Source organism: Bubalus bubalis, chromosome 5, assembly GCF_019923935.1.
Source record: "Bubalus bubalis isolate 160015118507 breed Murrah chromosome 5, NDDB_SH_1, whole genome shotgun sequence".
NCBI lineage: Eukaryota > Metazoa > Chordata > Mammalia > Artiodactyla > Bovidae > Bubalus > Bubalus bubalis.
This window is the reverse complement of record NC_059161.1, coordinates 53,528,461-53,544,453: the sequence shown is the minus strand read 5'-3', so window position 1 is coordinate 53,544,453 and position 15,993 is coordinate 53,528,461. Positions and strand designations below refer to the sequence as shown.

At 43.0% G+C, this 15,993-nt stretch overlaps 1 protein-coding gene across 31 annotated transcripts in view; it reads left to right on the top strand.

The window, feature by feature from the left end:
- CNIH3 (cornichon family AMPA receptor auxiliary protein 3) overlaps positions 1-15,993 on the top strand; it is a 182,288-nt gene that overhangs the window by 101,516 nt on the left and 64,779 nt on the right. For 20 of the 31 annotated variants that reach the window (XM_044943124.2, XM_044943129.2, XM_045165748.1 and 17 more), the window contains 2 exons: positions 6,681-6,749; positions 14,638-14,685. In XM_044943124.2, coding sequence (XP_044799059.1) covers positions 14,667-14,685 — 19 coding nt within the window. In that variant the 5' untranslated portion in view covers positions 6,681-6,749; positions 14,638-14,666. Of the gene's footprint in view, positions 1-6,680; positions 6,750-7,319; positions 7,545-13,330; positions 13,799-14,637; positions 14,686-15,993 lie in introns of those variants that run through there. The other 11 variants (XM_044943131.2, XM_045165749.1, XM_045165750.1 and 8 more) reach the window with 3 other exon arrangements.

The window sequence follows — 15,993 nt, the reverse complement described above, 5'->3', positions numbered from 1 at the left end:
TAGCTTCGCATCCAGAGTGTTTCTCTGCTTGGACTCCTTGGGCCCCTGGCCCTGCATCTCCTGGAGCCTCCACTCTGCACACAACTAGGTGCTGGCATCTGACCTTCTCTCCCTCTTGAGCAGCGTCCCCTGCACAGCGCAGTCCCAGGCAAGGTTGTAGGCAGCCTGATTTGCCAGAATGTTTGTCATGCCACTGGTGGAAGAGCTGCTTGTCTTGCTGTGTCCCCACTGTCCTGCTGCTGCCTTGTCTAGTCTTTTCTGTGTTCACTCAAACCTCCATCTCAAAAGTTTGGCAAGAGAACAAGGAAGGAAGATTCCCTATACAAGAAAGTGAAATAAGCAGTGAAGGTGGCTCTGATATTAATTCAACCTATAAGTTTGACAACTGTGATGAAACTGGCTAGTTATAAGTCACACACTATCCAAGCTCATAAGAAATAACCTGATAGTCCTGAATCTATTAAAGAAACGGAATTTTTAGTGTAAACTTTCCCTTAAGAAAACTCTGGGTTTTAGGAAAAAAACCTAAGAGAAAATCTTTGTGGCCTTAGGAGTTCTCAGATCCAGCACCAAAAATACAATCAATAAAAGAAAAACTGATAAATTGGATAAACTGATAAATATTAAAATGAAAAACTTTTGCTCTGAGAAACATCCAGTTAAGAATGAAAGGACATGATACAGAAAAGAAGAAAATATTTGCATATGATACAAATGAACTTATTTACAAAACAGAGACAGACTCATAGAAAACAAATTTATGGTTACCAAAGGGAAAGTGGGGAGAGGGATAAATTAGCAATTTGGGATTAGCAGATGCAAACTACTATATATAAAATACATAAACAATAATGTCCTACCTGTAAAGCATAGGGAACTATTTTCAATATCTTGTAACAAACCATAATGGAAAGAAATATGAAAAAGCATATATTTATATATGTATACCTGAATCACTTAAACCAGGAACTAACAACATTGTAAATCAACTGCTGCTGCTACTGCTAAGTTGCTACAGTCGTGTCTGACTCTGTGCGACCCCATAGACGGCAGCCCACCAGGCTCCCCTGTCCCTGGGATTCTCCAGGCAAGAACACTAGAGTGGGTTGCCATTTCCTTCTCCAATGCATGCAAGTGAAAAGTGAAAGTGAAGTTGCTCAGTCATGTCCGACTCTTTGCAACCCCATGGACTGCAGCCCACCAGGCTCCTCCATCCATGGAATTCTCCAGGCAAGAGTAAATCAACTACATGTCAAATAAAATTTTTTGAAAATTTCGATTTGCATAACTGACAAAGATTTGTATCCAGAATATACAGACAACTCTCAAAAATCATCAATAAGAAAACAAAGAGATCAATTTTTTTAAAAGTTGGGCAAGTGATTTGAACACACTTCACACATCACCAAAAAAGACATACATATGACCATTAAGCCCATAAAAAATTGCTCAACATCATTAATTATTGGAGATATGAGATATCTCTACACTTCTATTGTAATGGCTAAAATAAAAGAAACCCAAACTTACAATACTAAGTTTTGGTGAGGATGTGGAGTGATTGGAACTCTTTTATGTTACTAGTGGGAATACAAAATGGTACAGCCACTTTGGAAAACAGTTTCTCCATTTCTTATATAAACATACAGTTAGTTACCACATGAACCAGCAATACATGTCCTATTTACTCAAGAAAATCGAAAACACGTTTACATGAAAACTGTTACGCAGATGTTTCTAGCAGCTTTATTCATAACTGTAAAAAAACTGGAAAAACCCACATGTTCTCTCTCTTTTTTTTAAAGAAGTTATTTATTTGGCTGTGGTGGGTCTTAGTTGCAGCACGTGGGATCTTCAGTCTTTGTTGAGGCATTTGGGATCTTTGGTTGTGGCATTCCAGTTCTTAGCTGCGGCACGTGGGGTCTAGTTCCTTGACCAGGGATCGAACCCAAGCCCCCTGTATGAGAGTTTGGAGTCTTAGCCACTGTACCACCAGAGAAGTCCACCACATGTTCTTTAACAGGTGAATGAGTAAACAAACTTTGGTCATCTCTCTAGTGGAATACTACTCAGCAACAAAAAGGAGCAAGCTAATGATATAGCTGGGTTGCATGGGGGAGCAGAGGCTCAGATAAGCTGGCCTTTGGATACAGCTGAATTAAACCGGTCATCCTTTGATCACGGCATCGTCATCATGCTTTTCTCACAGTCCATCGCTGATGCTAATGGCTTGGCTCCAGATAGAAATCTGTGGCACCAAAGGGCTCCACTATCCTGTACTGAGTGTTCTGTTCTCAGATACTGGCCAGGAGTCTGGGAGTGGGAAACTAGGAACTAGTGCTAAGAAGCTGCTGCTGCTGCTACTGCTGCTGCTGCTAAGTCGCTTCAGTCGTGTCCAACTCTGTGCGACCCCATAGACGGCAGCCCACCAGGCTCCCCCCAGAGGGTAACCCAAACCTCACAGCTTCTGGGAAGCTTTGTTTTTGTTCCACAGAGATAGGTGCTCATCCCACCTGTCCTTGGACTGTGTTTCCTTCTCTCTGTGTGTACTGGAGGTAGGGTGACTTAATGGTAACTGTATAGGTTTTAGTGTCAGAGAGGCTTTGGTTTAAATCCTGGCCCCAAAGCAGTGATCTTGGACAAGTAATTTAATTGCTTTTGGGCTCAGTTTTTTAATTTCTGAAATAGGGACAAGACTAGTACTTATCTCATGGGGTGGCTGAAGACTTAAATGATAAAAAGCATGTTTAGTGTGAAGCCTAGAGTCCAACATGTAAGCATGCACTAAATGGTAGATATTATTATAGTTGTCTTGTTAATAGTACTTATCACATTATAGCATGATGATCTGTTTACATGCTTGTCTTCTTTTCTAGACTTGTTGAGGACAGGAGCTGTATTTTGTTGATTTTTGTACCTGCAGGGGCTAGTCCAGTGCCTGTGGGTAAAAAGTGCTCACTGAATGTCAAGTGAATGGATGGATTGTTTAGTTAGTAGTTAGCGGAAGGCAATGGCACCCCACTCCAGTACTCTTGCCTGGAAAAGCCCATGGACGGAGGAGCCTGGTAGGCTGCAGTCCATGGGGTCGCTGAGGATCAAACAGGACTGAGCAACTTCACTTTCACTTTTCACTTTCATGCATTGGAGAAGGAAATGGCAACCCACTTCACTGTTCTTGCCTGGAGAATCCCAGGGATGGGGGAACCTGGTTGGCTGCCGTCTATGGGGTTGCACAGAGTCAGACACGACTGAAGCGACTTAGCATGCATGCATGCAAGGGAGGGGATACTGAAAGCCTTTCTGTCCATTACCATCACCATTATCAGAAAGCCCATAAAGTAATTGTTATCTCAAGGAGCTTGAAGGCATAAGCTCCACTCTGGCCTTCCTTTTTTCACACCTTCCTTCAAGTCGGGTCCTGAGATGGGCTGTGGTTGCCTGCTGTCAGACTCAACTCAGCAGCTTGAAAGCCCCTGGGGCTCCTGTCTAGCTGCTTCAAGCATCAGCTGCCTTTGTTCCCTTCAGCCCAGACCCACATCCCTTCACTTAGATAGGGAGCGGGCTGGAGGCAGGAATCACGCGGGTTGTGTCTTCAGTTACAGCGGTGATGTGCGGGGCTTGATCCCTTTTCTGAATGGGCTACCAGCCTCTTTGGGGAGCTTATATATGTTGTATCAACAGTAATGGGGTTCTAATGCCATCCAGAGATTTTTAGTTGACAAGATGAAATCTGATGAATTGTCTTTATAATTAGGTACATAATGAGTGGGATGCTTGCTTATGTCAGCCTGCTGGGATCTAGGAGGGCGATCTTCAGGCTCTGCCCTTGGTTCTGCTCAGTTTGCATTTATATCTGGGGATATAGATGTAGATGTTGAGCACATTATGATCATTAACATTTGTAGTTTGGAGACATACCTCAACGCATTGGACCAATAGGGAGGAGTTAAAAGGGATAAATGTCAGTTACCGCTTTTAGGGACCAATAATCCAATAATGGGTGTGTGGAATGAAGTGGGTTTAGTTTAACTGAAGCACATAAAAAAGACCTGGGCTGTTACGTAATGCAAGTTCAGTATGAAACCAGGCATATGATGTGTCTACAAAAAGGCTAATGCTATCAGGTCACATTAACAGAGGTACAGTTTACAGAACAGAGGAGGTGAGTGATGCTTTTACTCTCTGAGCCAACTGACCTCACCTTGAGTATGGTGTTTAGTTCTGACAGTCATGTTTTAGTAAAGACGTTTACAACTGTAATGTGACTGAAGGACAATCAGAAGGGTGAGATAATTTAGTGCCAGTTAATATAACGTCTGCCCACTCCAGTATCCTAGCCTGAAGAATTCCATGGACTGTATAGCCCATGGGGTCACAAAGAATCAGACACGACTGAGCGACTTAAAAAAAAAAATATATATATATGTATATATATATGTATATGTATATATATAATGGTTGGAGAGATTTAGCCTGAAGAAGGATTTGCTGGGTTCACCATAGCTGGCAATACTGATAGGAATTCCTTGTGGAAGAGGGATTCAGTGATCCTCTGTGTCTCTAAAGCAGTGCATTACAATAGAACCTTCTGTGATGATGGAAATGTGTTAAATCTATGCTGTTTAATAGCTACTAGAAAGATGTGATTTTAAGCCATTAGAATGTGGGAACTGAATTTTAAATTTAATTTTAACTAATTAAAATTAAAATAGCTAAATGTGGCTACCGTATTGGACAACATGCAGCTCAGAGGAGAAATAAAAGAATAGAACAGAGGTTAGCAAGTTTTTTTCATTAAAGAGCAAGATAGTAACTATTTTGAGCTTTGCTGCCCATATGGTTTCTGTTGCAGCTACTCAACTCAGCCATTGTAGTGCAAGAAAATAGACCATGTATAAAAGAATGCATTGTCTATGTTCCAATGAAACTTTATTGATGGACACTGAAATTTGAAATGATCTAATTTTAATGTGTCACAAAATATTATTCTTTTAATTTTTCTGTTATTCTAAAGATGTAAAAAACCATTCTTAGCACACAGGTTGTGCAGAAATGAGTGGCCAGCTAGATTTGATCTGTGGGCTGTGGTTTGCTCACACTGGCTTAGCATGTGGGTGGAAACCTTAGGGAGTTATATGTGAGTTCAGTTAAGGAAGATAATGATTAATTAGAGGTAGCCAGGGATAGAAGGAGCATCTTCAGTAAGTGGTGAGTTTCTTGTTACTAAAGCTTCAGGTATCAGCTGGATAATGAACTATCTGGCAAGGGATGATACAGAAATGTGTCTCTCTAATACTGCTTACCCTAGAATTCCCCACTAATTCTGTAGGAGTATTAAAATCAGAATGACATGTGACTGCGCTAAAATCATACCTGCTTTTTTAAGGGAAACAAGTCATTTTCCCTCACTCGGTACTTGCTCTCAACCCCTGCTGCTGGAACAGGGACTGTTTTGGACATCGTTTCAGCAATTCTCCAGAGTGTTCAGGGACCCCTGGGATGTGCCTTCCTGGGGGAGTTGGTTTGTCCATTTGTGTGCAGCCCAGGACAGGTCCTGAGACCTTCACACCCTAGGAGAGGACACCCTACTGGCTGTACACACCTTTGTTCTGTTATTGAGTCCCTGGCGACACCTGGGGGACAAAGTGGTCAGGGTTAGGAAGCGTCCCTTCTAGCTAGTTCTTTCTGTGGCTGGGTCATGCCTCATTCTGTGACTGGAGAAGGGCACCTCTAATATTTTCCCCTCCAGACAGATAGGGAAACTGTTGCTTTCTGGGGACCTCTGAGCCTCTGTCCAGAATGACCTTGAGAACTCAAGTCCAGTGGAGTAAGCTTGACACCTTGATTGTCCAGGAGCTGATCGTCCAGCCTTTGGATGACTAAAGATTCAGTTGTTCCTAGTATTGTCAACTCTGCTTTCTTAATTTTCTCTTCTCCCTTTTGCCTGACTTCTATCCATTGAACTTCTAATCAGCATCTCTGCCAGAATAAACAAAAGTAAAAAATAACTTTTTCCTTCAGGAGAAAGTGGAAAGTGCTGGTTTCAAGTTTTAACTTTGTGTGTGTGTGTACCTTTATCCAAAGCCCAGCCTGCTCTCACTGTAACAGAGTTTTCTCTACATTTTTGTGAAGCACAAGAAACTTAAAAAAACCTTTATTTGGGGGATTTAAAAAATTGAGATATTTGACATACAACATTGAGTACATCTAAGGTGTACAGTGTATAGATTTGGTACATTTATGTTACAATATGGTTGCCACTTTTGCCTTAACACCTCTAGCCCATCACAGTTACCATTTTTTCTAGTACTGGGAACAATTAAGATCTAGTCTCTTAGCAAGTATAATGTTTATAATACAATTTTGTTTTCTGTTACCACTATACAGTGTGTTAGGTCTCCAGGACTTATTTATCTGCTATTTTAAATATGTACCCTTAAACAACATCCTTCTCATTCCCCATGTAGGGGATTTTCAGGCATATACAATGTAGACAGGAGAGTACAGTCAACCCCAGGTGCCCCTCACCAGCTTTGACAGTGATTCCTGGCCAGTGTTGTGTCATTGGTACCCCTCTCCTGCCTCCTGAGTTATTTTGGACCACATCTATAGGAAGCTTTCCACTTGGTGAACTGACTCATCTTTGTACTAACATCTTGACTCTGTGTTTTCCATTTCAGATAATTGCCTTTGATGAGTTAAGAACGGATTTTAAGAGCCCCATCGACCAGTGCAACCCTCTTCATGCGGTAAGTAGTGGGTGCTGGTGACTGGAAGGGTGGTGTCCCTCCAGGCCACCCAGGGCCTGTGAAGGAGGGTAAGGTTTTGATGAGTAGGGTGAGTGAAGCACATACTTGGCCCTGGCTGCACCTCCATGTCTGGGCGGTAGTCCCCGAGGCTGCAGAGGTCTCAACTTATCCTGAAAAGTCAAGTATAGCAGTCCCAGTACCTGGGTGGGAAAACTCTGTGTGCCGTGGCTGTGGATTCCTCGTGGCCCCGTGTTAGTGGGTCTTGAGCAGGGAGTGAGGCTCCAGGCTGTCCATCATGTTGGCGGATGTGGGAGCATCACCGTGGTCATCCCCACTCTGTACTTTGCCAGGTTTCTCAGAGGGAAACTGGCAGGGGGTTAACATGCGCAGCTCATTTCACTGTATCCATCACCCAGGAAGCATTCATCTTGGGAGGCTGTCTGGGTTTGAGGTCAGTTCGCCTCCCCCTGGGAACCTGATGCAGTCCAGTTGTCTGGCCCCAGTTCAGAATATGAGAAACCCCCTGCCCCTGCTGCTCCCTGAGTCCTGCTGCTCTGTCTGGCTTGTCAGGCCATGACCACTGCTTCCACGTGCCTGGAATGGATATAGGAAGAAGCCTCGATGTGAGCAGAGGAAAAGGACCTCGTATCTGCAGAGTCGGGTGGATGCTGGCTATCCACTCCTTGGCTCAGTGCAGCCCACGTCCCAGAGCCAGGCACCAGCCAGGCCTGTACGGAGCCTTTTCCAGATTCTTCTGGACCAGAACTCAAAGGATGGAGCTCATAGTTCATGCAGGTCTGTCTCTCAGTCTAATAAGCTCAGTGAGCCTGCATTGTGTTGAACTTCCCTCCAGGCCCTGGTTTCCAGGACTAAGGCAAGTTTTTGTTTGAATAGTTCTATTGATAGTTTCAGTTAAAAGTTGTAGAGTGAATGCCAGGATTTACTAGTGTGACTATACACACACACACACACACACACACACACACACACACACATATATAGTATATATCCGTGTGAATATTAATATTAACCTGGAAGGCCTTAGTGACATCATTTAGTGACATAATTCTCTAGTGATAGGGACAAAGAGGTCTGTTCTCCTTAGCTGTGGGCCCCCTGAAGAGAGTTGTGTTCTTTGGGAGGTTCTAAAAGACCAAGGGAACAGGCTTTGGTGTCCACTTGTAAAGTACAGGGTTATTATTTAACAGTTATTACTGTTAAATTTTGGGTGGGTTTTATTACATTCCAACAATACAAGAGAAGACTCTACATATGGACATCACCAGATGGCCAATACTGAAATCAGATTGATTATATTCTTTGCAGCCAATGATGGAGAAGCTCTATACAGTCAGCAGAAACAAGACCCGGAGCTGACTGTGGCTCAGATCATGAACTCCTTATTGCCAAATTCAGACTTAAATTGAAGAAAGTAGGGAAAACCACTAGACCATTCAGGTATGACCTAAATCAAATCCCTTACGATTATACAGTGGAAGTGAGAAATAGATTCAAGGGATTAAACCTGATAGACAGAGTGCCTAAAGAACTATGGATGGAGGTTCGTGACATTGTACAGGAGGCAATGATTAAGACCATCCCCAAGAGAAAGAAATGCAAAAAGGCAAAATAGTTGTCTGAGGAGGTCTTACAAATAGCTTTGAAAAGAAGAGAAGCAAAAGGCAAAGGAGAAAAGGAAAGATATACCCATCTGAATGCAGAGTTCCAAAGAAGAGCAATGAGAGATAAGAAAGCCTTCCTCAGTGATCAATGCAAAGAAATAGAGGAAAACAATAGAATGGGAAAGACTAGAGATCTCTTCAAGAAAATTAGAGATACCAAGGGAACATTTCATGCAAAGATGGGCACAATAAAGGACAGAAAAAGTGTGAACCTAACAGAAGCAGAAGATATTAAGAAGAGGTGGCAAGAAGACACAGATGAATTATACAAAAAAGATCTTTGTGACCCAGATAATCACGATGGTGTGATCACTCACCTAGAGCCAGACATCCTGGAATGCAAAGTCAAGTGGGCCTTAGGAAGCATCACTATGAACTAAGCTAGTGGAGGTGATGGAATTCCAGTTGAGCTATTTCAAATCCTGAAAGATGATGCTGTAAAAGTGCTGCACTCAATATGCTAGCAAATTTGAAAAACTCAGCAGTAGCCATAGGACTGGAAAAGGTCAGTTTTCATTCCAATCCCAAAGAAAGGCAATGCCAAAGAATGTTCAAACTACTGCACAATTGCACTCATCTCACACACTAGCAAAATAATGCTCAAAATTCTCCAAGCCAGGCTTCAACAGTATGTGAACCGTGAACTTCCAGATGTTCAAGCTGGATTTAGAAAAGGCAGAGGAACCAGAGATCAAATTGCCAACATCAGTTGGATCATCAAAAAGCAAGAAAGTTCCAGAAAAACATCTACTTCTGCTTTATTGAGTATGCCAAAGCCTTTGACTGTGTGGATCACAACAAACTGTGGAAAATTCTACAAGAGATGGGAATACCAGGCCACCTTCCCTGCCTCCTGAGAAATCTGTATGCAGGTCAAGAAGCAACAGTTAGAACTGGACTTGGAATGACAGACTGGTTCCAAATCGGGAAAGGAATACGTCAAGGCTGTATACTGTCACCCTGCTTATTTAACTTATATGCAGAGTACATCATGAGAAATGCTGGACTAGATGAAGCACAAGCTGAAATCACAAGATTCCAGATCACAAGCACAAGATTACAGGGTGAAATAGCAATAACCTCAGATATGCAGATGACACCACCCTTATGGCAGAAAGTGAAGAACTAAAGAGCCTCTTGATGAAAGTGAAAGAGGAGAGTGAAAAAGTTGGCTTAAAACTCAACATTCAGAAAACGAAGATCATGGCATCTGGTCCCATCACTTCATAGCAAATAGATGGGGAAACAGTGGAAACAGTGACAGACTTTACTCTTTTGGGCTCCAAAATCACTGCAGATGGTGACTGCAGCCATGATTAAAAGATGCTTGCTCTTTGGATGAAGAGTTATTACCAACCTAGACAGTATATTAAAAAGCAGAGACATTAATTTGCCAACAAAGGTCCATCTGGGCAAAGCTATGGTTTCTCCAGTAGTCACGTATGGATGTGAGAGCTGGACTATAAAGAAAGCTCAGCGCCGAGGAATTGATGCTTTTGAACTGTGGTGTTGGAGAAGACTCTTGAGAGTCCCTTGGACTGCAAGGAGATCCAACCAGTCCATCCTAAAGGAAATCAGTCCTGAATATTCATTGGAAGGACTGATGCTGAAGCTGAAGCTGAAACTCCAATACTTTGGCCACCTGATGCAAAGAACTGACTCATCTGAAAAGACCCTGATGCTGGGAAAGAGTGAAGGCGAGAGGAGAAGGGGATGACAGAATATGAGATAGTTGGATGGCATCATTGACTCAATGGATACGAGTTTGAGTAAACTCTGGGAGCTGGTGATGCACAGGGAGGCCTGGTGTGCTGCAGTCCATGGGGCCGCAGATTCTGACATGACTGAGCAACTGAACTGAAGAAAAAAAAAAAATATATATATATATATATTCAGTGGTGATTTAGTTGCTAAGTCATGTCCAACTCTTGTGACCCCATGGACTGTGGCCCACCAGGCTCTTCTGTCCATGGGATTCTCCAGGCAAGAATACTGGAGTAGGTTGCCATTTCCTTCTCCAAAGATTATTCTTGTGTTTCCTACATTGCAGGCAGATTCTTTACTGCTGAGCCACCAGGGAAGCCTCATATAGACACACACACACACACACACACGCACACATATATAAAACCTATAATTCTCATAACTCTGTGAGACAGGCCTCATTTGCCCAATTTAGACTCTTATCCAAGGACTCAAAGTTCATGCTCAGTGAAGTCAGAATTGGAACCCAGGTCTGCTTGTGTTCTTACCACTTACTCTATGTTGTAGAAAAAGAGATAGATCTGATTCTTTAAACACCTGTTTTTATAATCCCTTGATTCTGTGAAACAGAGCCTACCCTTTCCAAGTCAACCGTGTGAAGCAGAGTTTTGTGGCAAGTTGGAAGAATCCCTAAGATCTACTTTAAAACTGACCTGTCTTGTGAAACTTGTCATTATTTAAAATTCATTTTGTTTCCATCTGCCAGCCTCACCACCCCCCAGGGGTAACTTGGCTCCTCCAGACCTGAAAGGTTGCACCCCGGGCCTCCTTTCATTCTGGATGTTTTTGTGGTTGGCACCAGCATCGCACACCTGGCCCGTCAATATCGACCAGGTGCTGCTCTAGGCTGAGAGGGCGCTTCTGTTTGGAATGTCAGGGAGTCAAGAACCTGTTTTGCTTCCTTCTGGTGGCTTGGGCTCAAATGAGAAAGTGGCTCACTTAGAATACCCAGAGTTCCTTGTGTCCTGACCCTCAAATCCATCATGGGAATTCAACACCAAGGTGCAAGAGGGTTGATGAAACCAGGAGACAGGTTTGTGATGCCCGTTTCCATCTTACCTTGACAGTTTTCTTAGTTTGGGCAGAACAAAGAAAATTAGGACCAGTGTATGTCCAATGGGAAGCTTCTGCACACGGTCAGTGCAAGGACAGAACCTGCACACAGTAGGTGCTTAATAACTGTTTGTTGCTGAAAGAATGAATGACTGTTAAAGGGCGAGGTTGCATAGCAGAGAAGCTGAACCTCAACTTTTTATTCCTATTATGAAAGCCACACTTGTTCACAGATACAGAAAACAAATGTATGCTTACCAGCGGTGGGGAAGAGGGGGGATAAATTGGGAGGTTGGGATTGACATATATACACTACTGTGTATAAAATAGGCTTCCCTTATAGCTCAGTTGGTAAAGAATCCACCTGCAATGCAGGAGACCCCAGTTCGATTCCTGGGTTGGGAAGGTCCCCTGGAAGGGGAAAGGCTACCCATTCCAATATTCTAGCCTGGAGAATTCCATGGACTATATATAGTCCATGGGATCACAAAGAATTGGACACGACTGAGTGACTTTCACGTTCATATATAAAAGATAACTATTAAGGACCTACTGTATAGCACAGGGGACTCAATATTTGTAGTAATGTGGGAAAAAAGTCTTAAAAAAGACTGGATATATGTATGTATGTAACTGATTCCCTGTATTGTACACCTGAAGCTAACATAGCATTGTAAATTAACTGTACTACAATAAACGTTTAAAAAAAATAAAGCCACACATCTAATCAGTCAATGAATTCATTAAGGAGTCTGGGTCTCAAAGGCCAGACATCTTATAGACAAACTAAATCCCTTAGCTTTGTAAAGGACTCCTGTCTGATTTTTTTTAAAGCCCTAATGCAAGAGTATTAGGCACCTTCCCCCTGGATTTTATGATGTTACTCCCTGGCAGGAACTTAAACTTTGGATGCCTCATTTAACTCATCCTTAAGCTCTCTGGGCCTCCATAGAGCCTCTGCAGCAGCATCTCGGGCTCAGGTGGCTTGACAAAGCTGCTTCACTGGTTGCTAACTGTAGTCCTGGACAAATTTGTGCAAACAGTTGCTGATTGGTGTGGAGTATTTCTAAATGGACACGCATGAGGTCCACTGGTTCTTTAGATTTAAGCTCTAAATACTGTTGGACCCTTTGGTTGACCACCAGCCCCCGCTTCCAGCCAGTGGGAAGAGGAGGAATGCTTTGTTTTTACTCTGAGTTTCTCATGGTAACCCTTTCCCTTTCCTTTTATCAGCGGGACATTTAATATCCCTGTAAAGTAAGGAGAAATGTCCTTCAGAGGATCTGGCTTGCTGGAGAAAGAGCTCACGTGTGTCCTGAACCGCCCCCCCCTTTCATCCTTGGGATCTCACGTCTTTTCACACGTTCTCCGTTTAGGCAGCCTCGATGCCCAGCTGTGTGTGTGTGTGTTTGCTTGTACACGAGCAAGCACACATGTGTGTTGAGGAGGATGTGGTCTGTCTTCCTAGCCACGTGGACGCTAATTTGTCCTGATGTGGGCTCTTTCCTCTGGGCTTAAAGGATGCACAGGAATTGCTATATTTGTGATTTAATTAGAGATATTGAAGTGGCCCAGCCACCTGTCTTCTCGGGATCCAGGAGGAGCCTCATTATCATCACGTCTACCGCAACCAAATTGCCTTGGTAATGAAGCACCGGGAGATGCCACAGCTGTGTTCAGGGTGGTTTCAGAGATCGGGAAAGTCACTGCGGGAAAGGGGAGGCAACATTCAGTGTGTGAGCTGAGTGTCATCACCTGCCCACCCCTGGGGCAATTTTCCATGGCAGTGAGCCAAACTCTAGAGATGGCCATCTTGAAAATTCTTAGCCCGGGGGCACTGCTGGTGTCTAATGAGTGGGAAGATTGCTTCCTCTAAATACAGTCACTTTAGAAAAATAAGGTCAAGGGCAGAGAGCTTCCCCATCTTATACACTAATCAGGCACATATGCTCTTCGAGACTTGAATGGGAAGCCCTCCAGGGGGTCTGACTCCAGGCTTCAGGACATTCATGAGCACGTGGTCCCTATTCTTTAGTTTGATTGTCTTACAGGGACATGGAGGTTGTAGGAAAAAGAAATAAAGAAACCTGTGCTGGGCTGAAAAGAAAGCTGAACCCCATGCTGTTTGCTGGGGAAGTTGGGTTAAGAGCAAATAACTGTGACAAGGTCGATAGAGAAAAGCTTGAAACTCTTATTTCTTTCAGTTTTATTAAGATATAATGGACACATAGCAGTATATTTAGTTTCAGGTGTATGGCATAATGACTTGACTTGCAAATGTTGCAAAATAATTGGTTAACATTGTAAAATAAATGGTTAGCATCCATCATGTTGTATAGATGTGAAAGAAAAATATTTTCCTTGTGATGAAATTTTGGGGATTTATTCACTTAGCAACTTTCAAATATGCCACATAGCATCGTAGCTATAGTTGTTATGTTATACATTACATCCCATTATTTGTCTTATAACTGGAAGATTTTAACTTTTGATCACCATCATCAAATTCCCTCTCTACCTCTGGTAACTGCAAATCTGATCTCTTTTTCTGTGAGTTTGTCTTGTTCTTATTGTTTTGTTTTTGGATTACACATATAAATGAGATCACACAGTATTTGTCTTTCTCTGATATTTCATTTAGCATAGTGCCCTTGAGGTCTGTCTATGTTGTCACAAATGGCAAGGTTTCCTTTTTATGGCTGAATAATATACCATTATTTATGTGTATACAACAGATTTATCCATTCATCTGTCAATGGACACTTAGGTTATTTCTATGTCTTGGCTACTCTAAAAAAGCTGTTATGAACATAACGGTGCAGATATTTCTTCAATATAGTAATTTTGTTTCCTTTGGATATATCCAGAAGTGGAATGCTGGATCATGTGGTACTTCTATTTTTAATTTTTTGAGGAACCTCCATACTGTTTTCCATAGTGCCTGTACCAATTTACACTCCCACCAACAGTGTAGGAGGGTTCATTTCTTTCCTCACAGCCTCACCAGCACTTGGTATCACTTGTCTTTTTGATGCTAGTCATTCTAACGGATGTGAGGTGATATCTCATTGTGGTTTTAATTTGGATTTTCCTGGGGATTAGTGAGATTGAGCACCTTTTCATGTGCCTGGTGGCCGTCTGTATGTCTTTGGAAAACTGTTCAGATCCTTTGCCCATTTTTAATTGGTTTATTTGTAAGCTTTTTTTTTTTGCTCTTGAGTTATATGAGCTGAAATTCTTCTTAGCAAAAGGTCGGAGCTTGAAGGTCACGGCCGGGAAGGGTCTGTGGTGTACTCTGCCTCCTCTAGGGGCTGAATGAGGGGTTTCTCGTGTTTTTCCAGCAGAAGACCTAACCTGCCCTCTCTTTTCTTTCTTGTGCCTCCTGATAGAGGGAACGGCTGAGGAACATTGAGCGAATATGCTTCCTTCTGCGAAAGGTCAGTGCGAATGCCCCAGGCCAAAGGGTGGATGATCACATGGTCACGGGTGGTCACACAGTGAGAGGGACTGGTGGGGCTGAATGCCTGCTTCCGTCCCTGTCTCCCCACGAAGGCAAATGATGGTGGGGGAGAAGGAGGTGGGAGAAAGTGAGTTCTTTGGAAACCTCCAGAGACAAGAGGCACTAATTAAAAGGGGTGGCCATCAATCAAAGTGTCAGGACAGCACTGGATATTTGCAAGTGCCCTCTGGTTGGATTTTGAGGTTCTTTATCTTTGCTTGATGATGGATGGCCTTTACAGCTGATAACTGCTTCACAGCCTTTGTTCCTGTCTGATGCTGGGCTCAGAAATGCTCCCGCCTGGCTCAGCCAAGTTTTTAAGTGGTTGTTGGGTTTCATTTGAGGTTTCAACCTGCCACTCAGCTTTGCAGTTTGATTGACAGCATCATCAGGAGTGTTGGAGGGGTGGGATGGGAGATGTTATTAAAGGGGGAGCCAGGCATTCAGAGAGTTTCTCTGAATGAATGGTCAGCAGGTCACAGCTGCCCTCAGCGCATTCAGAAAGCACACGTGTGCACGCGTATTCATGTATGCATGTACAGCTTAAGCTTAGTATTTAGCAGGGTTCTATGATGTAGCTGGGAGACCCCTGTGACAGAGAGATCAGTCTGCCACTCTCCAGTAAGGAAAGCATGTACTTTTTGTAGCAAAGTGTGGAGAATAGCAACTTGCGTGTAAAACTAAGTGTCCATTACCTTGAGCCAAGGGACATCCCTGATCTCTATTCAGAGTGGATGGGCTACAGGCTGTAGGAAAGCCACCCGTCCACCCAAAAGGAGTTTTTGAGCTTTATGTGAATAGGAGAGAAATCAAATGCCATGCCAACATTGATGGAAGGGAAACAATTTTGCAAGCTTTTGATTTTTTTCCCTATATTTCAATAATGATGTCTTTCATTGGGAGAGAGATCTTAATCAAGAAGTCAGTTATTTTTCTAGCTAATTACTTGTCCTTTACTGTTTTTCAAGAAACTCAGTATGTCAGGGTTCCGCATCTGCTATGACACAGCAGGGAAGTAAGCTCAGATAATGAAAATACTAGTGATCCAAGGAATAAAGAATGATTAAGAAAATAACATATGACATTTGGTGTTAAGGGGCTTCCCCGATGGCTCAGTGGGTAAAGAATCCACCTGCCAATGCAGGAGACATAGGAGATATGGATTTGATCCCTGGCTTGGGAAGATCCCCTGGAGGAGGAAATGGCACCCCACTCCAGTACTCTTGCCTAAAAAATCCCATGGACA